This window comes from Drosophila biarmipes, chromosome 3R, assembly GCF_025231255.1.
Source record: "Drosophila biarmipes strain raj3 chromosome 3R, RU_DBia_V1.1, whole genome shotgun sequence".
In the NCBI taxonomy this organism is placed as follows: Eukaryota; Metazoa; Arthropoda; class Insecta; order Diptera; family Drosophilidae; genus Drosophila; species Drosophila biarmipes.
In genome coordinates this window covers 2,947,836-2,975,254 of record NC_066616.1, presented here as the reverse complement: position 1 = coordinate 2,975,254, position 27,419 = coordinate 2,947,836, and the positions used below count along the sequence as shown (strand labels likewise).

The window sequence follows — 27,419 nt, the reverse complement described above, 5'->3', positions numbered from 1 at the left end:
CTTTAAAAACTCTTTATTGGAAATCAACGCGTTCTATATTAAAATACAATTTAACGGTAAATACAAGACAACATATTACAATTCAATTTAATATAATTCAATTTAACTCGTGCAATACTAGTAGTCGCTAAGGAAACGGTTTACTCGCAATTGACAGGGCAAGAGTGTTTATTCAGTGGACAAGAGTTTTTGCCAACGTTTAATTTTTCGTCAACTAGAAAATCATTTGCTAAGTTAAAACGTCTTTGAAATGCCACAATGCTTAAGTCCACCTTGACAACTGGTTAGGCTGGAAACTTTTATTTAACTGCAATCGGTTTTATTGGGAACTATGACTGTGCCCTTTCCAATAGATACCTACAAGGCGCTCTAGTATATACTTTTTTCGGAAGTAGGGACTTAAAACAAAAACCAGTAAGTGTTTTTCATGGTATCAAAAACAGGTGTATGTCTTGGTGCACATTAAAAACCTATCCCCTACCTACTTCCAGAAAATACGTAAAAACTGTTATTAACTAAAACAAAAAGGTTTAAAGCAAAGTATTGCCTTGAGTTATTTTTTAAAATATAAGGTCGGAGAGGATATTTATTTAAATTTATAATTTTTAGGTAAGTGGCTTTGCAATTTGATTTCATTCGTCTCTAATATAGTATAAGTTTCTTGTTTGTATATATTATATCCCAAATTTATGATTAACAAGGGTATGAAACTTTAATATATTATTATGAATTTCTTGTATATATTCTTTTTCATTCATTAATTTACTTGATCATATCAATATGTATATATGCAAGTATAATTCCAAAAACTTTTAACAATAATTTCAGTCGGTCAATTATATATACTTAGACTATATTGTTATTTTCGATTTGTTTATTTGTCCTATTTTTATATAATTTAAATAGTAAAATCATGTGATATTCAAAATTAAGACACGAAATTTTTTAGGTAAGATATGATTGTTTTATTTGAATGATTTTTGTCTTTTCAAGTTCATTTAAAAGATGGCAGCTAATCGGAATATCATGTAGAACAAATAGGAAAGGATACTTCGCTTTGGCAAGCCGAACCAATTTTTTCTTTTGTATAGTAAGAATTTATACCAAAGGAAGTGCCAAATTGTTGTATTTCCTTGAGCAAATCTAAGAATAAAGAAGAAGGGTGCATTCAGAAATGCGTGTCATTGTTATTAGGACCTTAAGCTAACACTAGACTTCCAGTAGGGTCAATGGAATTTCAGGTACTTCAAGAATCTTATGAATTATTTGGCAATCAACGAAAATATTCCTGCCACACATATTCATCCTAATCATACACGAATGCGGTAAGAAAATGCACTTGGCACCGTTGAAAGACTCTGGGTATGCTATTCTAGTTACTTTAAACTAATGTCGTTGTTGATTCATCTCTGATTTCACATTTGGTTTCTACGATTTCTTCTTTTAGTATATGTAAATTTAACTTTTATATTATATTCTCATCGCTTCGCCTATGGAATGACTGAAGTTAAGCCAACTGTAAAATAGCCGATCTTGTTTTAAGTACAAAGGAACTAACTGCTTCATTGTATCAATGTGCGTTGCTTAGCGCTAAATTATATTATTACTCAAGTATCCAACATTCCCAATCGCGTTAATACTAAAATGTGGTTTCTCACCCTTGTCAAACCACACCTACAACTTTCTCAAAGAGGGCAGGTAAATTGTCTTTTGGGTTGGTTAATACATTATAATTGAGTAAAAGTGTGTCCGGATATCGAAATCCTTTAGTGTAAACCTAGTGTAGACACAAAATATTATCGCCGCCATGGAAAGTCTTGGGTGAGTTAGGATCTGGCAGGTAATGCACGTCGGAAGGTTGGAAAGAGCACCATGCTCTTTTTTCGTTAATTAACACATACGCCCGAGCGGGTTGGTGCGTGTGTCTTAGTGTAATCTGAAACCGAATCGTGGCGTTTCTCATCTTTAAGACCTTTGTTCAGAACAAGTTTCTCAATGGGCAAGTCTTAAAAGCATCGCTAAGACGTTTTTTCAACTTGGCTGAAAATATAAACAAGACAAAATCAGTTAATTTGTACACGAAAGGAAGAACCGAAAAACTCCCTACGGAATAGACTTCTTCGACCGAACATCAGAAAAATGATAAGCATGAAGGGTTGAGTTTGTTTTAGGTTTTGTTTGCTTTTACCCTCGGAAAGAGAGAAGAAATAAGTGATACATAGAGTTTATTTCAACTTGGAGAGGAAACATTGTCATCAGTGGCTTTGGAATTCGAAAAGAACTTGGGTGTATGTCGTGTGTTGTGTGGTGCGGATGGGCACAAAATTGATTGGCTATGCTATTACCTACCTTTTCAGGAAGTTGTTGTAGGCGGCTGTTACACAACAAAGAATTACATAGCCCAAGAAAATCTAATCTTCTTGTATATATAAAATACATACTCACTCTTCTGATGCCTAGCCCAAGTGGGTTCAGATTGTTAGTTTACTCAGATATGTACGTTTTTGCAAGGAATATTTATAGGACTGATAACATGGCACATTCCAATACACATTTTTACAGTGTTTTCAGCAGTTTAGAGGCTTACAGTAGATCAAAAATATGCAGCAGGATGTTGGCCTTCGATGTACACTTGTGAGTAGTTCTGACATTGAACTCATGGAAGTACATAAGTTCTGGTGTGACTGTTTTGAACTGCAAGACAGACGCTTTGGGGAGCAGAGTTAGACATAGATAGACAGATCGATATGACAGATACAGAGAGAGAGAGAGAGAGATAGAGACAGAAAAGAAGAGAGACACGTAAACATAGACGGAAAAACATATAGACCAACAGTCATGCCAAATCAAGTCAGCTATACGTATCATATTTCAGGCAGTAGAAGGTTCGAGTGTGATCAGGACAATGTATTTGGTCGCATGGAGTGTAAGGTGGGTAATAGTAACGCTTGGACTTCCGACTTGAAATTAAAACCAAATATATTTTTGTGTTTTCTCGTATATATTTATACATATATAATTTTTATTATACCATTTGCTTTTCTTTGTTTCAATTAAATGTTCAAAGTAACAATATAATTAATCAACTATTAACGATTTTCTTAAGTTTTGTTTTTTATTTCTGTTTTGTTAATTCATTGGTAGTGTATAGAACGTCTTTCACATCTAATAATGACTTGAATGGTATTCCTTTTAACATTTTTATTAATAATTTTTGTCTGTTATTTCTCTATTAAATTCATTTTCCTATTAAGATACATATATATATGTATATATATATTTATATATATATATAAATATAAATAAATACCTATACACACTTTTATTAATATGTGTTTCGTGAACTTTCTGATATACATATAATTACATTTTTGTTTCTATAATATTAACGGTAACACAATATTAACAAATGATATATGAAAATAAAATCGGCTGAACCATTTAACATTTTGAACATTTATGATTACTTTAAAAACTTGCTTATGATTGAATAATGTTTCATTTGTTTTGTTCGCTTTCTTCATTTAGATGTATTCAATATATTAAATAATTAAGATACCTTCAACTCTATATATGTGAGTATCTGAGAGAAAAACGCAATAGATATAGTAGAATCTAGGTAAACATTTTTCATAAATATTTAGAAAGCCATTACTTTATAGATTTAATAGTTTCGAGCTTGAAGAGATCATAGCTAAGATATTTGGATTCCGATTTAGTAACAGAGGTGCGATTGGGTACCAAAGCTAGGGATTTCAAATACTTTTCCTTAGGTTAGAATCACCTTATCTTATCATCATCTATTCGCAACTCATGGTCTAGTCGTCTGAGCCACGTTAAGGCATTCATTCATTAGTTTCATCGTTCCTAACTTTGTATGGAGCGAGGGGGCACAAGAGGATTGCTTTATTAGGTTGACAGAGAGGGCTTAGGGCTTTACTTTATGCTGTCCTACCAATATGCGTAAAATAAGACATCCAACATTTTTAAGTAGAATAATGGGACGAAGCTTTAAGTGTTACTTTTTAAGATACAGATATCAGCTTCCAAAGGTAGATACAGAATGTGGAATAATTATTTTTTTATTTACGAAGCTTTTATGCAATTTTTACATATATTTCGTTGCAGTTTTTTGATCTGTACATAATTTTAATCAATTACAACTCTATATAGTCAATTAAATGCATACGCACGTGACCATGGCCGTGTTACGGAAAAGTATACGAGTGTGTATATGGATTGGGATAAATGGTAAGCCACATCCAAATTAACTCACAACAATTTAAAATAAGCTAGGAGGAAATGGTCGCTTGCAATTACGATGATCTAGTTTAGTTGTTTGCTTGAATAGTATAATTGTCTCTTATAATACATATTTAGATACTTCTGTAGTTGATGTTGTTGTTGATGTTGTTCTTGTACTGGCTGTAGGCGTTTTCTTGTGCTGTTGTTCTGGTTTTCTGGTTGTTGTTGATGACTATTATATAACACCGAGAGTACATGTCTAAGAAGGACCATCAAATCGTTGTTGTGAAGAATTGGTAGAATTGTTGTTGATGTTGTAGTTGTTATAATAGTTGATATTGTTGTTGTTTCGTGTTGTTGCAAATGTTGTTCAAGTTGTTTTCAGATATAGATTTTGAGGCAGAGTAGTAGTGGCGCAGATAAAGGATTTGAAAGAGAGTGTTTTAAAAACAAAAAGAGAGAAAGAGAGAGAGACAACAGAGAAAGAGAGAGATATTTATATATATAGAATGCAGTGTGATTAGAACATTTATTATAATTAGTATATTAAGTTAAATTCGGTTTAATATGGCAAGAGTAGAAAACATACACGACTGAGAAGCTATATCCGGTTACCCGGAGTACAGATGTCCTTTCCGACTGCAAGACTGCATCGATTCAGAACAATATGCTCATCAAAAGCGTTCTTCATCTAAACTCTTTAAGCAGTGTGTTAAACTCAAAGTTCGATTAATTAATTTCTCAGTCAGTGAGGGCATTGTACAAAAACGCACATTTCAAAAATGCGCGTATGGGTAACATGAAGTAAGTATGTATTTTCAGACTGATTAAAACATACACGAGCCGCTCGCGTCACAAATCGCATGCAAACTGAAGTCCATTTTTAATCGTCCACAGTATGAGACAATTGACTGAAACCTAAAAGCAGTAAATAGTGCAGTAGAAGGTGGAAGGTGCTTCGATTTAGGACGGAGACGGCTCGATCTGCTGTACGCACAATCATGCATACGGTAATTTGATTTGTACCTTGGAAAATGTCGGTGAAATACCGTTCGAGACGCTTTTATGAGTATACACAATTTTAGAGGCACTAAAAAGACTTTCCGTGCGAAGATGTAAGAGTATGTGGAAGTTAACATGTGATCACGTGTGTTCCCACCCTTCACAGGCGGATGCTTTGGACAATCGGAGGATCTGTCATTGTGGTCTTGTAAAGGGTATGCGGTGAAAAGGTTTATATACAGATGAATGCTTCGGTGTCTTTGTTTTTTGTGGCCGATTTTTGTGCATGCGTGTTTCGTTTTTTATCCTGGGCGTCAAGTCCCTGGAGACTAATGGGTTTTCGGGGAAAAATGTATGCTAAATGTATCACAGCATTATGCTCTCGAACTGCCTAGCATCTCTTATAAGCTATTGTCCCTGTCTAAATGACTACCGATATATAATTTCGATTTTTATATTGTTGTACAATATTGCCTATACAATCGTAATCGAATCAAAACTTAACTGGTATGGATACAAATAAATGGAAATGAAACTTAAATCTGGTATTGTTGATAATTTATCAGTAATGGTAAGGTTTATGTAGTAATATAGTAATCTTGTTTACTTACATTTCAGAAGCATCAATCAGAGAGATTATTAACTATCTCAAACAGTTTTGAAAATCTCAATTGAAGTGTAGGTATGTTTTTTGTATGGGAAAGAAAATAATATAACAGCTGTTAAAGATGGTTTGTCTCGAACTTTCAAAAACAGATTGACTGACGTATTTTCATTATTTTTATACTTTTTTTTCTGGCTTTCAATATACAATTTAGAGAATCATCAATAGTTTAAACGTATCCACAGTCAATTCGTTTGCAAGTAAGTATTTTCATTTACTCGTGATTTATGTCATAATATTTACATATACATACATAACGAGAGTATGTATATTATGAATGACAATTTTAATATATTCGCCGGTTTGGTTTATAATCTTTCTATACTTAAAGATGGATTTCAAGTCCAAAGTGATTTCAGCAACATATTTCGACGGTTCTACATGGTTCGGCAGCCTCCTCTGTCACACCATTTGCTTAATATTTTTCTTTCGTTTTTATGTTATTTCATATTATTTTTATCATTAATATTTTATTGGGTTTGGGTTCGAATGTCCTCGTGCGGAGTTGATATATATTTTTTAGATCGTTATTTTATTGTATGTCATCAACTAAACAACGATTATGCATTGTAAATTGGGTTTGAGTATATTACATTATTATCGAAGCAAAAGTGATTTGAATATTATTAAAGGCTTTCACTATAGTTGGGCTTTAAATAATTTGGTTAATGCTTTAGCTACTTTGGAATTCATAAGGAGTTCACCGTCCTGTTCGCATTTTTTTTCGCATATCTGTTTCGTATCGATTTTGGGGTTTAGTGTTTAATACGCTTTACGTTGCCGCCGGGTTACTAGATTTGTAATGTATTAATTTAGTTGTGTTTATTTTTTCCAATCTTAACTGATCTCATATTAACAAATCCAATTTCATGTCGAGTTAAATCATTTTCAGTTTGTGGGTTAAGGTTAATTTATTTATTTTATATTTAAATATTTTATTTACTCGTGATTTTGTTAGTCTGTTGGAAAATATGAAGACTGACATATCACTGCATGACACATTTTCCCTCTATTTGGGTTTTTAGCTCATTTACTTGCGTTTCTATTTGATTTTTCAGTTCTGTAAAAGAAATTGAGTATGGAAACAGCAATAAATAAGCATATTTTGTAGAATAGACTACAAATGTTTGACATGTTACTGTTATGTATATGTATTTATGGATGCTCATGTACTGTAACTGGTATACTGTGGATGTAACTGTTATCTAGGGTAGTAATACGGATCAGTATTCTAGCTTGAAAGACAAATGTTGCGGAAGGTTGCCATTCGTATGAGATTCGTAAAAACCAAAACAGAAGAGCAATTAGTCGCAGATCAGTCGGGGTTTTGTAAAGAATGTAAGTAGTGTTTGTAACGTCAGAGTTAAAGTCTGCCTTATGTAAGTCTAATGTTATATTTAGGTGTAGAGCTGAAAAGCGAAGATAGTTACTGCAGTCCATTCATGGTTTTTTCAGTACTACTGATTTTTTAATCTTTAATTGATTTATCCGTTTCCTGAAGAAACGCTATAGAAATGAACAAGTGGCCATTATATAAGGGTTAAAAATAAAAAAAACGTATCATAAATTAAATTTGTCAACTACTTTAGCCAATCTAACTGTATGTTGCCTAAAATTTGGTCATAAGATAGATACTTTCAATAATTAAGTCAATAGAAATCGACACAATATTTATAGAAGAAAATTATTGATTTCGAAGTACTATCGATTGTTTTTTAGCTCTATGTAACGTTTTTAAGGATCGATAGAGAAATAAAAAGAAAGATTTTAGTTTTGGTGCGAGGAAAATACACATACATATGCAGTATATGAGCAATATATATATTTTGCATAACATTTCGCATTATGTTAAATACATATAGCACACATATTGAAGGAGAAGAGTAAACGAGAGGGAAAAAGTTTGGATATTGTTGCTCGTCCATTTATCGTTTATATTTTTTTTGGTTCAGAGTTACACTTTCTTATGCGTGTACAATTTCAAAATGCAGCTTAGCATACAAGCTCATGTATTTTGTTATAGTGTTTTATATTGGGATGTGAAATAGTAGGCGTATTAACTATGAAAGAAGTGCATTGGGTGAAATTGATGTTTTAAAAAAAATAACAAAATATAATTTTAAATGGTATTTTACAGCCCCGGCAACAGTCTGCTGAAACCTAATTCAATTCTAAGTTTAGTTTAAATACTGTGTGATTTTATGCTCATTGTTTTCCATGTTAATTTACAGAGAAACGCAATAGATTAAACGGGCGAGAGTAGTCGGAATTGTTTATTGTAAGTGGTGTGGGAGGCAGAAGAGTAGGTCTTGAATACAAACGTATTACAACAATGTTACCACACAAAAGGAAAATATAAAGTTTACGAATAGTCGCACTTACCTTATTCGAATAAAGTTAACAACATAAAAAACATAAAACCTATTTCGCCTACTAATACCAATTCGAAAATAACACCGTTTACCCATAATGTATATAAAAACTACATTCATTTTAAAAGAATAAATCAAAAAAGTAAGCACACATGTGCATGTTTTCAAACGATCTCTAGATTTCTCGGGGACATACTTATTTACGTAGTTAAACTGATTCAAAGTCTGAAAACTAAACAAAATGAGTTAATTGAATGGTGTGCACGCTGGTTATAAATATATGTATTTGACAATTTTTTAATTCGTCGTTGCATTACAGTTGAAAATTAGATTTCAGACAGATAGGGTAGCAGTAAGAGTTGGCATTAGAGTTAGGTCTAGAGCATAAGTATTATTCACACATGGAAAAGAGTACATATAAATAGATAGATAGATAGATAGCTGTGGTTAGTAGACTGCTGTTCAGAAGGTTACATTGTATAGTTCGATTGCACTTAAATACACACAGATGCACAAACATAAACACAGTTACTACATTCGAGCGTAGTTTAGAATTAAGCTGTTTATTTATTCGGTTTTGGTTCTGGTTTAAATTGTTAGTCAAGATGTTTAGGTATTGTCTGGACTTGGCGAGTCTCGCGAGAGCCGTTGGCATAGCAGTAGGAAAAGAAAAATACAACTTAAAATCTGAAAGAGTTCATAAAAGGGGCAATCGATTTGCGAAGTCGAACCCCCGTCTCGTTAGGGGGTTTTATTTGCAGTACATAGATGCCAGTAGCTGAGCAAAGAGGGATCAAGATCAACAGCCACAGCCAAAACTTACTTGTAAAGTCGTCGAGCTCTTCCTGCTCCGCTTCGGCGGCAAGCTCTTCAGGCGTCTTCTTTTTTCTCATCAGGGGATTGGGTTCTTCTTGGGGTGCCGCCTCCACGATTTCCTCCTTCTTCTTGATGTTATACTAAATTATTAATATGAAGTCGATAGATAAAGAAGTTGTTTAGGACTCTGAAAACTGTCGTGAGTCATTTTCTTATTGGCTAACACTTTTGGCAGTTGCTCCTTTGTTGTCTCGCTCCTTTGAAGTTCAATCTGACTCCGTTAGGGAGTCGCTCATTAAAAGGACTCCCTACTAGAGTCAATTTGAACTGCGTCAGGACTTAGTTCTGTTATGTCAAAGGACAATAGGAACTTGGGTACATTCACTATATTTGCAAAGTTCACAAAGACCCCACCCACTCACCTTATCGCGAATGTCTTGCCTCATCTTTTCGCGTTCCTCCTCCATTTTCCGGTGCTTTTCCTTGCGCCGGTCCTCGGCTTCCTTAATAGCCTCCTGACGCTCCCTCTCCTCCTCCTCTGCCTTTTCCTTGTCGTCGCCATCATCGCCTCCATCACCTCCTACAGCGCCTGTATAACGGACGGAGAAAAAGGTTTAGCCAGAGATTTTCGACTGTATTTACTCTGAGTATCTAATCCGACTTGGCCATTGTTCAAAATTAAATATTTTGAGAAACACAGCATTTAAAACTAATTTAATTAAAAATCGGGCGTGACCAATTTAAGATCAGAATCGAAGCCGACATTTTGACACACATATATTAGACTCCGGCTTACAGCTTGCCTGGTTATCGCCTATTGGGTTATCACTTCGAGTGATTTCAATTCCAGTGTCGGTCTCAGGGGAAGGAATGGGAACGCGATTAGTTGGAGCTTAGACATAGCTTTGGCCGCCCAGACGGCTCAGTGTGTCCGAGCATCAGTATGAAAGCAGAAGTGCGGAAGTGTGCCGTCGTATTAGCAGCGACCTTTGACATTCCGACCTCCGAAGAGAAAAACAAGGCCTGGTACCTGTGGTAAAGGCAGTGAACGGTGGCGGGCACATTTGTATTCGAGTCGTCGCTGAAGCAGCAGTAGGGAAAAAATGCTTTTAAGATTACTGACCATCCTGTGGATGTCTGGCCACGCCTACGGTCAGGACAGCCTGGCCAGGATGGAGAACGACCTGCTCACCTTTTCGTACAAGGTGGAGCAGTACTTGGACCCCAGCAAGCAGCCATGTCAGGACTTCTACGGCTACGTCTGCTCGCGCAGTGCCAACCTTAGCCAGACGGGAAGACAGCGTTTCCAGAACTTGCTCAAGGAGGCCGACGTCTCTCAGCTGATGGACATGGAGCTCCAGCTAGTCAACTTCTTTAAGTCATGCGAGAGCGGAAGGGGCATAGAGGCGCTCAAGGCCTCTCAGCTGTTCCGGCTAAGCGGCGGCTGGCCTGCCCTGGAGCCAATGAAGTCCAATGCCAGTCATCGGACGAACCAAACGCAGAGCTGGCTTACGGTTCTCGGGCATTTTCACGACGCCGGGGCGCCCTACTTCTTTGAATCAGTGGTCACCATGCAGTCCAACAAGCGCTTGGTGGTGCTCAAGCCCGACTTCACGCGTCGAAACACTCTGAGAAAGTTCGAGCAGCGGGTGGGCGAGGTCCTGCAGAGCTTCGGAATCGAGCAGAGCCGCGCCCACGTGGCCGCCCTCGAGGTGCTGAGTCTCGAGCGCAGTCGACGGGACATTGTCAAGGCGGAGCACATGGACGACCAGGTGGAGTTCAGCTATGGCAACTTTAAGCGCTACGCATTCGGAAACGCTTCTCTGGCCAAACTGGACTGGGGTGGATACTTCCGGAAGTTGCTGGGTGGTAAAACGCTCCAGGAGAGAGACACGATAGTTGTCAAGCAACTGCCCAGGCTGGTCGAGTATTTCGTTCTACTCCAGAACACCAGCATGGTTCGGCTGCTTAACTGGATCTGGACGGACTACTTAATTGGTGAGTCAAACAATTGAGTCTTCTATTCAGCTGCCAAACACTTTTTTTCAATGAAAAATAATTCTAAACAATCTTAACCAAACGTTTGCTTGATCGGGGACTTTTTAGCCACCAACAATTTATGGTAAGGCTTAAATTGGGCAAACAAGATTGCCCTTTAATTTGCGAGTATTGCGATATTCGTTTGGTGGTTTGGTTGCTTACTTAAAGACTGTTTTTCTTACCGCTGGAGTTCAGGACCAGATATGTAAGCTCGCCGTTAAAGCAAATTGGGTTCCTCCACCTTTTTACTTATATAAACGAGATACAGTGACAAAGTCTGTCCATATCAGAATTTTGCTGCCTTGTTTAAGTTAGTTTTCCCATTGATGGCCGAGAAAATCAAATTAAGAGGGACTGCATCTGTCCGACAAATGCTGGCCGGCACTCGGCTGGCTTCGAGCCTTTGGTGAGGCGTTCATTTGTGGGGATGTGGGTCTACACGCAGTATGTCATGCCACCTTGCTTGCTTTCTTTCAGATATCGTGGATGCAGACTGCCACCAACTGGCGGAGACCTACGTCGGCGATGTTTACGCGCACGTGGCGCCGAGGGTTACTGCGAATCGCAACGAATTGGCCCAGATGTACTCTGTGCTGGGGAAAGCCTACGTGGATCAGCTGACCGGCTCTGAGTGGATCGACGAGATCTCGCAGCAGAGCTCGAGGCAGTTCCTCGGAAGCGTCACGCGCCTTACCATTAACGGCGACGAGCTCTTGGACGCCAGTTACCACGGTATCCTGCTGGGCCGGCGGAGCCTGTACCGGAACCTGGAAAAGCTTCGCAAGTTCCAGCGACCGCGGCAGCAGCCCTCACCATCCACCCAGCTGGTGCGCCACTACAACCTGGCATTTGCTACGGTCGGTGCTCTTTTGGGGCAGCGCAACCTCAGCACGCCCCTCAACTACCTTCTGCTGGGCGAGTACTTTTCGCTGAGCCTGGTTGCTGCGGGCAGTAGCTCCGGCACCCCCGGTGCCTGGCGTGGCTCAGACTCGGAGCAGCGCTTCAGCTCCTTCAAGGAGTGCGCCGCCGGACAAGCTAACCCCAACGATCTGCTCCTCAGCATGTTGGCCCAGAGGCTGGCGCTGAGTGGGTACCGCCAATGGCTAGCTACCCGGACAAAGTTCCAGGAGAGAATTGACGCACTCATGGCGGCCGGACGTTCGAAGATGTCCCTGCAGAGGCTCTTCTTTGTGGCCAACCTACTCGCGGACTGCCGCTCCGAGCTGGGCGCCCTGCAGCAGGACCGCAAGCGGCAGGTGACGCACGCCGCGCTGCGCAGCTCGGGGGAGTTCGGCGAGGCCTTCCAGTGTCGTCCTGGCGACAGTCTCTACCCGCAGCACCAGCGCTGCAATCCCCTCTAAGTTGGTCGGAACTCGGACCTTGAACCTCCGGTTTCTGCTGCCCCACCGCTGGTGTTAAAAATCGATAAGCCGTGCCGCAGCCACTGGAGCTCTCCCTCGAGCAACCCCCAATCGATTGATTTTTCCCGTCCCCCTATACCACGGTGCACCACGGTGGCACCATATGCTTACGGATAGGTTACGTTAGTGTGAGCGATTGAGGTGAAAATAAACGATTCGCTGTTTGCTTGGAAAGACTTACATGGGACACAGATTCGGTGAGAGTGACAGCGATTGTGTGTTTTGGCGAGTTGAGTAGTAGTTTGGTGGAGTGGTGGCAGTGTTTGGTTCAAGGGAAGAAGTCGAAATCAAGTTGTCCGCCGCCGGAAATCGAAAGGCAGTGTTGGAAGGCAGACTGTGGCTTAGATTTGAGTTAGGCTTCATACCAATGAAATTCATGACTTCAGGGCGCTCTTGGCCACTGCTATCTGTCCGTCTTGGAGCTTTCTGTTCTCCGCCTCCGTCTCCGTCCCGAGTGGATGCAGGTGCAACCGTTGCCTCAGCCGACGCTGGCACTACTGGACTCGGATTCAGCCAGGAGCTGCAACATCTCCGACACCCTGACTCGGCCGCAGTCGCCGAGGTGGGGGCCCTTCTTCCAGTAGCGTCGTTGCCTTGGCCATCTCAATCGATTCCAAGCGTGTGCCCGAAGTGCAGTGCGAACGCGACCACGAATGCCCACGAACTGCGTGCAAGAAGACTCGTGAAGGCTCAGAGGCGGACTGGCGGAGTGAACTTCAGCCGCAGGAGTGCGAGCCTGGAGTAGGAGTGCTGGCAGTCCTGGTCCGGCCTTTTATGTCCTGCCGCGGTGCGGGCTCCGCAGTCGCGCCGCAGTCGGCGCCGGCCCGAACCGAGATTTCAGTGCCCCCGACTCGAGCGCCTGCGCGGTTCCCAGCGGATTGAGTCCGACTCGGCTTCTGACTTTGCTCCGGTCCTGACTGCGGTGCTGATAGAGCAGCCAGGCAGCTTCGCTGCTCGACGTAGGCGATTCTTGTGGGGCGACTGAGACGCAGCAACGCCGTTGGCGCAGAATCGCGTTCGCACGCTCGCTGCTCTTGGGCACTTTGCGGGCTCGTGGGGCGGGTGGGTAGCGTCGTCAGGGGATGACGGATGACCACACTTGGCCCTTTCTCTCTTCGCTCCATCTCTCTCTTGGCGGTGCAGAGGGCATCGCACATTAAATTGAATTTATAGTCATCAATTTGCTGAATAGCTTTGTGAATGAACTTTTCGGGGTGACTTTGGCTTGATTTGCCGACGCATTTATTGTTTTCATAAATTAGTCAACGCATTTTATAAAAATTGATTTGCGAAATGGTGTCAAATAGCCGATACACCCAGCATGCGGGGCGGAGGCCGGGAAAAGCCCGCTTTTATGGGACTTTTGTAATTTGCTTTATGAACTTTACGAACCTCCCCTCCGTCCGCCTCGCTTTCTGCGTGCTAACCACCCACTCCCACCAACTTGGCGGCGAATGCGATTGTGCCTGTTGTGGACATAACTTGGCCCTCAAGTTGATGGCCAACCCCTTTAAAACTCGACTCCAGTTGCAGATTGAGGACGGCCTCCGAATAAGTGCACAATTCAATTAAAAACTAATCAAGCCTATTGTAATGTAATTATCGTGCCAACATAATTAACACCGCCAGCGCAAGACGCACTTCCCATCTCGACGGCGGCTCCGCATTCTTGGCCCTTCGTTTTCTACTGCCCACTAATGGAAATGGACAACCCGTTAGCGAGGCCATTGATGGACCTTTAAGGATGCGGAAGCTTTCAATGTGCATGAAAAATGCTCCTGGCAGCCCGAAAATCTGTCGGCCTGTCGGTACAAATTGGTTGTTGGTTCTTGGGGTTCTTGCCTCCATTCATTTTGTTTTTCTCGTAAAAGCTTTACTTTTCTCTGCGTGTCATGGGCGAAATGAGGGTACTTAATACCTATGTATCTGCCTCCCGGAACTGGAACTGGAACTCGGGCTGGGACGGGGTCGGGGTCCGGGGCTGGGCCTGGGCCTGCTTCGTGCCAGGGTATGCGTTTGGGGCAGGGGATGGGGGCCGAGCGCGGCAGTACATCACAAAGTATTCGGCAGAAGTCATAAGTCTGATATACGAGCAGCTCTCAGATAAACTCATAGTGCCTTTTATTGTTTCGAACGCTGCTTTGAATACCAACACGTCAGCACAGCCCGGCGATGAAGTCGAGGGGAAACCAGGGCGCAAATGGAACACGAACGAGCCCAAAGATGAGCTACGGAGCCAGCGTAATTGTCTTATCCACAGCCTTAAGTACAGGGCTAAGCCCCCACCGAGGCGGATGTGTAGCTGTGCCAGAGGATGTGGCTGCAGATCCTGCTCGTGTGACATTTATTCTGTTTAATACGCGCTCCAATACATTAGAGTTCTCTCCACTTTATTGTGGGACAGGCCACCCCCGTCGCACTCACGCTCATTTGTGTCAAGGGTTTTCACCCTTGTCCCCCTTTGTCCAAAATGCGTAATTTTTTCTTCCCTCTACGCCTGGAGTTGGCGAAAAGGCACGAACAGCAAATTATTTTCTTGCTTAATCCGGTCCAAGACCGCTGAGCTTCGTTGGGCCCTAAAGCCGACGCCGCCCTGCGCACATCTGGGTCAAAGGGACGGCTGTGCCGACAGAGGAATGAACATGGGGGAAAGCGCCGGGACTGGCCCTCAATCCTCGGACATGTGTGGACTACGTGGGACTTCTGAAGAGGTCCTGGCCTAACCGCTGAGAAGATGGCATACGCCTTCTTGCCAATGCTTTCGCTGCCATAGTCGCTGCGAGCCACTACCACACTCCGGCCGTAATTATAATTTAACAGCCTCGAAGGACCCGATATTTACTTATGACTGCGATCTGCGGGTGTGAGTGCCTAAGTGAGGAGACAGCGCGTGTGCAAGTGTTGAAATTACGCAGGCACTGCGCCTTTGACTGCTCGGACAATCTTGGCTGAAGGCGCTCGGCCCTCTTGGCTAGGACGGAGGCATTTCACCGCGTGCACGCTCTTGCCTATAGTGCCAGCAATTAGTTGTGTGCCTCATCCGCAGTCGTGAAGACATTTCCCTCCCCGCCCACTCGGGGACCCTTGCCAGGCACGCTAGGAATGCGACGTCATGCCAGCAAACGGCAAAATTTGTCGAAAATGCACAGCTGCGCGTCGTGTCGGCCGAGGCCCGGACAGCGCATGCAAATATTTTGGTCTGTGCTCGGATCAGGAATATCTGAGGAATTTTTAATATACATAATCCCCAGCCCCACGGCCCCCAGGCCGGTAATCTTCAGCCACAGAAGCTTCCCAACACACCGTTGGCGCGAGTCCATTTCCCCTTTCCCACTGCTTGAAAACTTTTACTGGTTCATGCTTCGAATTTCATGCACTTTCGAACTCATGAAACAACAGGGAACAACGCTATGGTCGCTACAGAGGGCAATTGGATAGGTGTTACCCCGCTGAAGAGAGCAAGGAGAGATACAGATGTACGGGGTGCCAAGCGAGTTTCCCGCGATTTCAATGAGATGCATGCGTTTGAGGGTAAGAATCGCGTTTCCGTTTCCAAAAAGTATCCCAACAGTATATATACTCTTGACCAGGGTCTCCACCCGAGACGATCTAGCCATTTCCGGCTGAGGTCTCGGAAACATTAAGGGCTAGAATATCTAAGGCCGAAGGCAGCGACTGCAGTGTGTTCAAGAATGAATGAAATTAACAGCATAAACGTGGTGTATTACGTACATAACACGAAAGGTGTTGAATACCTATAAATACCTATGAACACCGTGCGCACGGGCGACAGACAGTAAAAAAGGTGGAATGGCCTGACTTTCATTTGATTAAACAAGTTGAAGTTGAAAAAATATTTTCTAGTGGTCGGATGTGTCAAAATGCCGACTTTCGCTAAAAGAAGGTTTCGGGAGTGGGTTACACGTTATAGGGATCTCGGCACTTGTGTTGCCTGGAGACCTACTCTGGGGTGTTCTAAAAGGTAACGATTATAGACTAACAATAGGATGTATTCTTGTTGTGGGTGTGCTGTTGGTTTAAAACTGGTTCGTGTTTGTTACTGTTCAGTAACACTTTTTGCAATAGCTTTAGTAAATACATCATACTTATACTTTACCTCATTGTAAATTCGTAGTATATAAGTTGTAGTTGAGTTGTAATTAGAGTAGTTATAGTAGAATAGTAGAAGATGTAAGTAGTTTTGTAGTTAGTATGGTTCCATATTAGTTTAAGTAGTTCATAGCAGTAGTAGAAGTAGTTCGATAGTAGAGTAGTAGAAGAATTAGATAAAAACGTTTAAACAAAACAATTTTCGCAAATACAATGGTTGGGTGTAACGCCGTAAAGAGTATATTGCGTATAAAATCAGTAGAAAATTAAATGCCTACAACTAATTTAAATCAGAGAACCAAGCTCTCAGTTCGAGACTAGGAATCTTTGGTTGAATGTGTAGCGTGTTTTGAGCAAACGAAGTTAGACGTGCGGAAATTGTTCGGTGAATAAGTTTCAATTACAGCCACATTAAGATTAGTCGAATGACCCCCTGATCCACTAGCACTTATGTGTGATTGGAAACTGAATATTTTGAGCACTGTTTTGAAAGATATGATATATACTATATTTCCAAGGCGCACAAGCGCCCAAAGTTTTGCTGAGTATCAAAATAAAAAGCGCTTTTGATGAAACTGTTGTACTCTAGGAGATCTAGCGCCAAGGCGTGCGTTTGCATATAGCATCTGGAGGCAGCGTGGTAGGGTGGCAAACTATAAAATACTGGAATAAGAGGGGTTGCTTATTTACTGAGCTGAATATTTGGCGTAATCCCAGTTAACAAAGGCCCATGGTGGTGTTTATTTTATTTTGCAATTTGGATATTGATTTCTTTTTAATGATGCCATTAATTTAAATAACTGATTCTAGTGGAAATGCATGTCCAATATAAATGGTAGACGCAGTGAACTGCAGCAAAACTAAGGCATACAATATATATTTATGGACATAGTAAATAAAACAATAAGGTAAGTAAAGAAATTACCGCCTGCAGCATCTGTCGAGCGTGTACAGGGAAGTAAAGAAGTATTATTAATATTTCACTATCTGTTCTGATTCACTGTGACGCTTTATGACTTATAAGCGTGTGGATAAGTAGTAGTATATATTATGATAAGAGGTTCAATGAATACGAATGGCCTCTGAGGAGCGCGGTGGAAGTCAGATGTTTCGGATTGAGACAATCGCTAAACATTTTGCTTTTTGATTTGACAGAAGCTCGAAGAAGCTGCTTTCAATTCCGGATTCCATTACGGAGGTATTGGGGTGCTCGGAGGATCGGGACGGTTGGGCGTGGCATTCATGTAAATGGGAGTACTAAATAAAGAGTGAACGGAAAGACTAGGGCTGGTAGTCAGGAAGAAATTGTAATAGAAGAAATTGAATTGTGTTTTTCGTATATTTTTATCGGTGCGACGGCAGCTGTGTTCATTGTTGGCTTTTGTTGTTCGAGGAGAACTTGTTCTTGCTGTGGAGTTTTTACTGTTGGGAAGAGGTTCGGAGGGCGGGAAGCGGGCGTATGAAGGGAAGTGGGCGGGTGGAAAGGCGAAGCTATTCTCTAGATTGCTGTGCACTTGGGAGTCGTTCAGTGTGTTTGGCATGGTGTGTTTGTCAAGCTCTTGTGTTCGTGTGTTTTACAATGAGGTAAAGTTCGGCTGTGAAGGCATTGTAGGTATAAATAAAAAATATATTTTATTCTTCTTTTGTTTTTTGTGTGGGTGGGAGGGACATTATTTCGGGGTGTTTTTGTCGTATGATCTGTACTTATGTTAAATAAAGTACGGTAATTTAATTGTTTTTGAGATAATCTAGCTTGGTGTGGATACGTAGCAAGGACTTATACTGACATTTAAAATTTAAAAACGAATATTGTTTGTAGCTACAATTATTGCAAAACGTCATTTTTGCGTGGTAAATGTTTAAAAATACGATCAACCTTGGGCAAATTATACGGGCACGCAGTCAAAGATATACACTAAGCAATCCGCAGTTCCTTTTCTCTCATATATGGGTGCTCTCATGAGTAAAATGTACATACAAACTTGTTTCCCATCACTTCCTGTGTCTGTCCACAATTTGAAGTATCTTGCCCAAAAAAACTGGATCTACGTAAAGGTGTTCATTAAAAAGTATTGCACATGTCTTCGAAATTTAAGGTCAAAGATAAAAAACCAAATTTTTTATTTATTTGTTCAATCCAATTAAATATGCTCAAAATAAGTTTGGACCGAAAATAAATCAGTCAATTAAAAATATTCTAAGATAAGGTTTTATCAAAGAACTTAAAGAAAATTTCTAAAACAAGTCGGGAAATTTAAACTGTTACTTGTAGAGGAAAAGGGAATGTTGGATTTTCGGAAAGAATAAAACAGGTAAAGGAAGAGTTTGCTGCCCTTTGATCTATGTATATTCTCTATTAACGCCCACATTGATGAAGATTAACATTGTAAAATAAATGAATTATCATTTTATTTATCAATACCTATATGCATTTCCAATATTTGATTTTATAAACAAGTCAATAAGAGGGGCGAGAAGAAAACAGGGCTTAAGTCGGGGATGTAAAAAACAGATGACTTGGTAAATTTTGAATCGATGTTTTTAATTTACTTTTTAATTGTAAATTTAACTTAAGATAAAAAAAAATGGCAAAAATCGGTTGAATTTATCCTAAAGGGGACGTTAAACACTTCTAGGGGTATATCTCAGGTCTTTAGAACTTTGCTGTGGCTACACTGATTTCAGACAGAAGTTGTTTCCGTCATAAGGAGATGTTTCCGACCAAATAAAATATATATACTTTTAATCAGCATCATTAAACAATTTAGCTATATTCATCCATCTCTCCTTTTCTATGTACGTGTACGATGTATATAATGTACATGTACAAATTAAGAGCTTTAAATAGTTAATATAACAAGTAATAAAGTAAATTCTAAAATTCTTTTTGAGTCGCAAAGTTTAAAAATCTGTGGTGTGAGAACTAATTCTCACAGCTACATCTTTATGAATTATGTGTTTAAAAGTTTTGAAAGTGTCAACAAATGTTAAAATCGTAATTAAAAAACATTTGGTCTCGACATTCTGCGCCATCCTGTAGGTGCAAAGAAAATACCATAGGTCAAGAGTTGAATGCTTGTCGAGGCACTCGAGTGCTCTCCCTTGATTTTTGTATAATGAAGTGGTGTGTTAGGCAAATTACGTTAGACATGTGTAATTAAGTTACCATACTGTTAAAATGGTCAGCAAACGTTGCATTTTTGAATTTCTAGCCAAACTGAAGGGATGAAGCATTCGTTTTTATGAGGCTTTTACTGAGAAGCACCCAAATAATATGGAAAAATTGAATTGCTTTGTGGACACTTTATAAGAATTTATTCGTGTGGCTGCGCTTGTTGGCCTCATGTTTCCCGACAGGTATTTTGCAAACAGCCTGGTTCTTCTAACTACTGATCAGTCTAGGCCTATTATAAAGGTTAAGGGTTTTATAATGCTGACAATTATGTCACTTAAACTAATATCAAACAAAGAATTTAATTTATGCTAAATTTAAACTCTGACAGATCTGTTGTATTTTTTTGTGTTGAAATAAAATTTTTGTTTTTGTATTATTTCTGTGTTGTGCGAGGCTAAGCTTAAGTAAAACTATAGTATCGAAAAACATTTTTATATGAAAAATCTTTTTTAAGTTTCAATCTTGAGCGGGTCCAAGGCCAACTATTCTTAATTTTGTTTCATGTAATCATGCTCTTGCCAATCATAAGACCTGGTCTCCATTCAAAGCAGACACAAATGCGGTGAACAGTAAACTAAAAAGTAGTGCAATAAACGCAATGCTTTAACCTATAAATTACGTTGTTATTACGTTGTTTTTGTATGCTTAATAGGTTTTTGCTATAGATATAGGGTGTGGTGAGAGAAACTTACGCACGATATTGATGCGACACTCAGGGGGTGGTCTATGAACGCTTACCTGGAAAGAAAGACAATGTTATTATTACAAAAATGCACTAATCCACTGTAATCAAACTGATAGCCAACTATGTCATACAACTTAATGTATTACTTCTATTGCAGAACCCGCATACGTTTTCGTACAACATTTTTGAGTTCGGAAATCTTAAAATAGGGATATGGCCCCAAAGCGTGGCACAGTCGAAAGGTAATGACTAGACCAATAAAACTTGCGCGGCGTACGAAGCAAGGAATCTAAGTCTATGATCAGAACTAGTTCTGACAGTTCTCAAGATATCAGCGTTCAGTTGTACGATTTTGTAAAGTTTGGGTGTGGTTTGAGGGCGTTGAAGTGAGCCTGACAACAATGCGTATTATATATTTTGGCATGCTTTTCAATAAAATTGAGTACGAACTCTCAGAGATATCTTTAGTCAAAACATGTAATGTTGTTATTTTTTCAAACCGATTCGCTTCTATATTTACATAATTAAATGTCCAAAGGTCTGAACCAAAACTTATGTGTTTAAAAAAAATGCGCCATCGAATAAAAAGTGAGTGGCATCTTTGTGATACAGGTGTCCAGGTCCAGCACTAGCAGAATTTGCCATCAATCTGGGAGCGATTCATGGATATTTTTTCCGATCAATACCGTGGGTGCTTTGGGATAAAGTCTGATATGGCTTTTGGAAAAGTTTTATAGCGATAGCTGCAAGTCACTAACGAGCGTACCAAAAGGAAGAACTGTGATGTTAGTATGAACTAAACCTGGGATTTGCACAGTTTTTCTGATAGGCCACTTGTCCCAGTGCTCAGCACATTCTTCGAAGTGATAAGGATATTTACGTGGTTATGGTTTTTAATAACTGGGAAAAGAGAAAATCATTAAAGCACCGACATCATGTCCTTGCTTTCGACATTGTCCACTGTTCTGCCACGTCAGTCCCGAGTTATTACCAATCCATAACTTATCCTCCCGCAGGACAGGCAATTGTAATAACGGCTAACGCGAGCTCAAATAAACTGTCTGCTTGCGAGTGCGAGTGGTGACAGTGGAAATGCATTAGCTGGCATTGCTTCCTGCCACCCCCTGCCACCACCTGCACCCCACCTCGCACAAGTCGCAATCTAGATCCAGAAAATATGTTTCTCATGGAAAAGCATTGCACATCCGCTCGCCCTACTATTGGGCTCAGAAGTGGCTAAAAATTGTTCTTCGCAAGCATTCCCGGCCATTCTTTTTATGAGTACATTTTATTTCGCTTTCATTACTAAGACGGAGCTTGGGCGAAAATGAAGTAACCGTTTGGTGCACCATTGAGAGCCAAAAGTGGTCGGCAGGGTGGGGCGGACAAGCGACCCAGCAGCGAGGACGGCAACGGGAACGGGAGCGTATCTGAAGCTCAGTATCTTGGTAACTGGTCCCGCATGAATGAGTGTGTAAGTGCCCACACAATCTGTCACTGCCGGAGCAGGATTTGAATCGGTTTTTTCGAGTTTTATGCCCATGCTAATAGCGTTTTCGTGTTTCTCTCACGGACTTGACAGCCTAATGGCCAAGCGTCCTAGCCGCAATGGCGTACCGGGTCGCGGCTGACAGTCTGACACACAGCACGGCGGAATGATTGAGTCGCCGGCTCCGAGCTCTCGGGCCGAAGCTCCTTCTGGGCAGGGAGTGCGACAAATTCAGCATCAATCTACCCAATTAACTGTATCAATTTGTCGGAACCACTTCGCTGCGCATTCGTGCAGAATTCTTGCGTTCGATAAGGTGCCCCTAATGTGCTCTGCTCAGCTCAGCTGCAGCCTTCGGGCCGCGGAGGGCAGTCCTTGGAATGACGCTGCAGCGCGCTTGCAAATTGAACGAGATTACTGCCGGGGTGGGTAGTCGCAGGCAGCAGCCAGCAGGCTGTGCTACGCAAATGCCCGGGCCAGAACGGGCTCGCATGCTGACGGCTGATAAGCATTTCAACTTAACTATTCTCGGCCCGCCCCCTGTTTTCGCCTCCTGAAAGCGTTCAATGATTTTCCGAGCGATTGCACAGCCGCTGATTAAGCAGCGGCAAGCGGGAAGCCAGTGACTTCGCCTAGTGCCTGGGGGTTGAAGGTGGGATGAGGGCGGGGGCGGCAGGACCTTGCTGTGTATCTAAAAGCGTTGGCCACTTTCATGTGTGGTAATTTTTGTCGCTGCGCAGCAGCTGGAAATGAATTATGTATACCGCACATCCATAGCAAAGTGTATTGATCGGGTGCCAAAAATAAAACGCTCAGGGGTGACTGGAGGCTGGCTGCTTCCGGTGACTTACCTTTAACGGCACTTAATTGGTTTCCAACCATTTGCTTGGCTATGAAGGCCGCCATCTCCTGGCTGTCGCTCCACGGGCGTGGCTCCTGCTGGCTGTGGGTCTACTTCCGCGCGAGGCAGGCACTGGCGTTCCGCGCTGGTCTACGTCCTCTGTAAGCTGAAAGCGGCAGAACAAGGAGGAAAGAACAAATTAATTTGGTGTGTGGCAGGACAAAGGAGTGCCCTGTCACCTGGGCCGGGCTGATACTTTAAGCCGCTTATCTTAAATGCCTTAAGTCGAGCTCCCTACTGGAGATGGTCGCGGCCCTCGCCTTGCCCCGCTGAGCCCCGCTCTCGTATCCAGTTCTTATTTGTCGATTTGTCCGAGTCGAGCCCAGTTTCAGTGCCAACTCAGCCAGCTCCGCTCCCCCTGGAAGGAGCCCTGGTGCTTGCTTGATTCGGGAAATTTAATAACTCCAGCCTGCTCTGGTGGCACAATAATGCCGTAATGAGAGTGGGCTGCGTCCCCCCGTCCCCCAGCCGAAAATTTTCAATTTTATTAACACCCCGGGCCGGGAAGCAGCGGGGTCAAGCCGGAGTACACCATTGCTGCTGGCTGTGTCTGTCCCTCGCAACCATGTATTAATATTTGTGCAAATTGGGCTAACGAACTTAAGCCGGAGGCGGAGCCTGTTTCCGGCTAGCTGCGCAAATTAAAGCAACACCAGCCAACGAGCAACGAAATTAGTTTGGCATAAAAACATTCGCCGGGCGGGTGAGCGTTGGCGGCAAGGGCAAACTGCCTGGCCAGTGTCAGTGAGGACCCGCACACTGCTGGCTCAGCTCCCGTCGCAGCCACCGAAATAGTTCGTTCAGCCCATCCCCTGGCCTGAGACAGGCACTCGGTCAGCAACAGCAAACAGCCGGGGCACTGGCAGTTGGCAAGATTCTCCCTAAGCCCCGGAATCTAGCATGGCGGAGGAGGAGCGGCGTCCCTCTCAGCCGAAATGAATCGGTAACGGGTTTCCTGACTCAATATATGTAAATACAGCACAAATTTATGGCATTCGTGCCCAGAATTTTATGGCCTGGCCAAGGTGTGGTTTCGACAAGGGCAAGGAGCACTTCCTTGTCCTTGTGCAAATAAGCAGCGCAGGCAGTTCTCCAACACGGGACCAGCCAGCCCAAAGCCAATAAACACGCAAATAAGCTGTGTTGGACCCGACTCCGGAGTGTTATGGGGCGGCTTGGTCGGCTAGAAAGGGGTCAGCGGCACCCGCAAAATGGCCCAGGTTAATGTCGAGTATACGCCGAGTGGGGCGGTCTTTGGCCTGAATGCTTGGAACGCAGGGCTCCGGAACCGAGCAGACCTATGCTGCACCTGGCGCGCCTGGGGGAACCCAAGGATTGTGTAATCAGCACACGGCTCTGCTGCCACGAGCACGCACACGGAAAATGGGAAGTGCGGAAAACTCCGCAAAAGTATTTGACGCAAAATGCGTAAAAGTTTAGAGCAACTTGGGAATCTTCTGACGCCGCGCGGATTGCTCGGGCATTTACTTACCTGGGCTTAGCTCAGCAAGTATTCCTTTCAGAGTTCCGCCGGAGGTCCTTGTGTGGGCGCTCGGTGCGGACTTCGTTGTTGAAGGAGTAAAGTTTAGAAGTAGTCTGCGCCGAATGTCTTGCCTTAGAGGAGTCCACAGGGAAGTGAGTGCATTGGCGGCCAGGTTCCTGAAAGCAGGCAGAGACGGAGGAGGCGTGAGATAACGGTTGGCTGTCCGGCGTTCCCACGTCGATTGGAGGACTGCCCGACCCAAAGCTGGCTGGCGCTAATTTAAAAGTGGATTACACACACGTCCCCAGGGCCGCACTCCCACCGAGGCGCTCTGTCGTCGCTCTTAGGGTGCTGCCTACCACTGCTTTGTAGCTTTTATCGATCTTTAGGGGGTTCCTCCTAGGGACCGTGCACGTAAGTGCCTTTCGGGCCTGGCGAGGAGGCGACGGGCGGCAGGGGCGGCAGGGGCGGGTGCCGCCAGCAAACAAGGCTTTTGCTTTACGTAACAGGCGCAGCAAGAATTCGATTGAATCCGTGAATCGGGCCGCTGGCCGAGTGCGCTTGGAGTCCGTTTTCGCTTTTCACTGGTTACATAAAGCCGCTCGCACTGCAGCTCTCGGTCGACGGGCAGCAATCGGGCAATGAATTGGCTGGATGGAACGGGCTCTAATCAATTTGGATTATGCGTGCTCGGCCCCCGCTCGACCCCTGCGGTACTCGGTGGGCAGTGTCGACGTGCGAGTGCGTGGTTGTGTCCAAGGCCCCTATGTAGCGCTCACTCGCTCCACTCCGCACTTGACGGGGTGTGCGGGTGTGCGTGTGTGCGTGCCTAGTGCTGGGCCTGGCTTTCCACTTTTCACCCGGCCGCCGCTCTGTTTTATTCGGCGCTTCTTACTTCTTGCTATGTTCGCACTCTTCTGCGCGCCACTGCCGAGTTCCCTACATGGAAAGCTCGGAAAACTCGGAAAACTCGCCCGACGCCGCGGCACCGCTTGCGAACGGCTGGCGTAGGCGTCGGCAGAGGCAGCGACGTAGCCGCGGCCGAGGCGAAATCCAATAAAGAGCCCGCCGAGGGACGAGGCTCCGGCCCCTTCCGCAGCTCGGGCTCGGGCTTGAGTGCTTTGTGCGCTCGGGTTGCCGAGCGGAAGCGAGTGGGAAGAGGGCTAGATAAGGACAACAGAACCAGGGGCTCGCTCGGGGGGCACTAAGGGCGCAGGAGGCCTCTGTTGTTGCTGTAGGACCGGGGACGCGTCCCCTGCCGTCGTCCCCGCCCTTATGTAACGCCCTGTGGCCTCGAGCCCCCCGTTGCGAGAGATAATATACCTATCTGCCGCCTCTTTGGCCATTACATAATTCGATTCCCCTCTCCTTCCGCTCTCTTTCCCCTCCCCCTCCCCCTCCGCCATCCACCTCTCTATCGCTCTGCCTCTCTGTCTCTCTATCTCCTGCTCTTGACTTTTTGACTTTGAAATCAGAAACCGAAAGCGTTGCCTACATTTGTGCGCCGGCGCCTGCGCCGAGCGCGCTGGAGACTCGGTATTGATTCGAGCCCATGTCGGGTGCGCGGTCGTCACGTCGCCAGCAGGCCAGGCGCTGCTGATAAGAGCTAGTTCTGCGGTGGGGCCGGGGCTAACGAGCCATTATCACCACTCGAAACAGCCCAGACCACTCGCCGCACCCTCTGCGCACCCACGTCAGCCGCCTCTCCAGGCTGTTGGCATGTGTGGAGCCGACGAAGCAGGGAAGGAGGGCAGCGTCGGAAGCACGGGCTTTGGAAAAGGAAATTGCGAAGCTCTGGCCACGTCCGCCCATCCGCCCGTCCGCCCGTCCGCAGGCGGACTACGCTCGACCCTAGCCCAAGCCCTAGCCGAGGCGAGTGCTTCGATGCCCGCAGCAGCGGCTCGTCCTGCGAAAAGGATTCTTCCTACGTCTAATTAGCGCGACACAAATCCGAGGCTTCCATGCCAGCGCCACTGGCGGGGTCTGTTGTCTTCCACTCCATCAACTGGGGCTTCCTTGCGATTTCAGTTCGCTTGCGCTGCCCTTGTTAGCGGTGGGTGTGCAAGGGGATCTGGGCTCTGCCCCCTGGATCCGACTGCCCGCTGTCCCCGCAGCTCCCACGAATATACTATCTCAGCTGCGCAGCGCGGCATAGCTTTCCGCCACAAATTGCTTGTTACTTCTGGCTCCGCAGCCTGACGCGCCCTTAGAGTGCTTGGAATGGCAGTCACGTCGTGGCCACCAGGGATAGCTGCCGCTGGGGATGGCCCACTGGCTACTGGAAGTGCTCCTGTGTCGGGGGAGCTGTGTGCAGCCCGTCCGCCTACCTGCAGCAGTCGGGACACCGAAACTACAAAGCGTTGGTACTTTCGCCACAGTAATGCACGCGGCACTCAGCAATGTCACACTGAATGCTGCCCGACGCGTTGCACGTGTACAAACCGAAAGTTCGCTCTGGGGCGAGGACGACGGGCTAAACTACGTTTACTGCCAAAACAAGTCGTTAGCCAGTGTAGAGTTTGTGGCAACAACACGCGCGCCGAGAGCGAGGAGAGAGCCCAGCGCAGAGAGAACGACGGCGAGGAGCCCTCTTCTGTCAGTTTTGACAGTTGACCCCAGCCACGCGAAAGCTTGCCGTGCTGGCCAAGAGCTTTCGGCCAATCTGCTGGCTAATAACACCTTTTCCTCGGGCCGGAATGGGCGCATCCGCATCCGCCAGCCTGCCAGACGGGCCCAGAAGGGCCCCTCTCTCGTGGGTACTTCATAGAACCATGAGCACATGGTCGGGTGTTCTGATAAACAAATTGCCTTACGTGCGATTAGAGCTTGCAAGGATGCGGAACCGACGACAGGTTGTTCCCTGCTAATTTCTGGGCGTGTGTGCTAGGCCTTTGTTGTGGCGCTGCGCCGCTTGTAGGCCTTACGCACCAGCCGGAAGATATCGGGTGATTGCTTATGCCCGGGTTGTTTACTCGATCCGCCGGAGATTCCCGTCCGGGACTTGGCAACCTCCTGC

At 44.0% G+C, this 27,419-nt stretch overlaps 2 protein-coding genes across 10 annotated transcripts; one reads left to right on the top strand and one right to left on the bottom strand.

Annotated features, from left to right (window-relative positions):
- LOC108024941 (complexin) lies at window positions 1–26,877 on the bottom strand. 9 transcript variants are annotated; one of them, XM_017095149.3, is made up of 8 exons: window positions 26,731–26,868; window positions 24,413–24,579; window positions 22,871–23,026; window positions 17,596–17,607; window positions 9,522–9,679; window positions 9,107–9,239; window positions 5,859–6,971; window positions 2,983–4,504 (listed from the first exon to the last, which is right to left on the bottom strand). In XM_017095149.3, exons 3-7 carry the CDS (start codon window positions 22,923–22,925, stop codon window positions 6,898–6,900), a joined length of 432 nt encoding a protein of 143 aa, XP_016950638.1. In that variant the 5' UTR covers window positions 22,926–23,026; window positions 24,413–24,579; window positions 26,731–26,868; the 3' UTR covers window positions 2,983–4,504; window positions 5,859–6,897. The 9 variants fall into 9 exon arrangements, with proteins under 9 accessions (XP_016950643.1, XP_016950644.1, XP_016950638.1 ...); XM_050889116.1 differs by having other exon boundaries at window positions 2,983–4,477; XM_050889115.1 differs by lacking the exon at window positions 26,731–26,868 and adding an exon at window positions 25,299–25,323.
- LOC108024940 (uncharacterized) lies at window positions 10,027–12,740 on the top strand. The gene is made up of 2 exons (XM_017095141.3): window positions 10,027–11,097; window positions 11,617–12,740. Exons 1-2 carry the CDS (start codon window positions 10,203–10,205, stop codon window positions 12,498–12,500), a joined length of 1,779 nt encoding a protein of 592 aa, XP_016950630.1. The 5' UTR covers window positions 10,027–10,202; the 3' UTR covers window positions 12,501–12,740.
- Window positions 26,878–27,419: the final 542 nt, after the last annotated feature.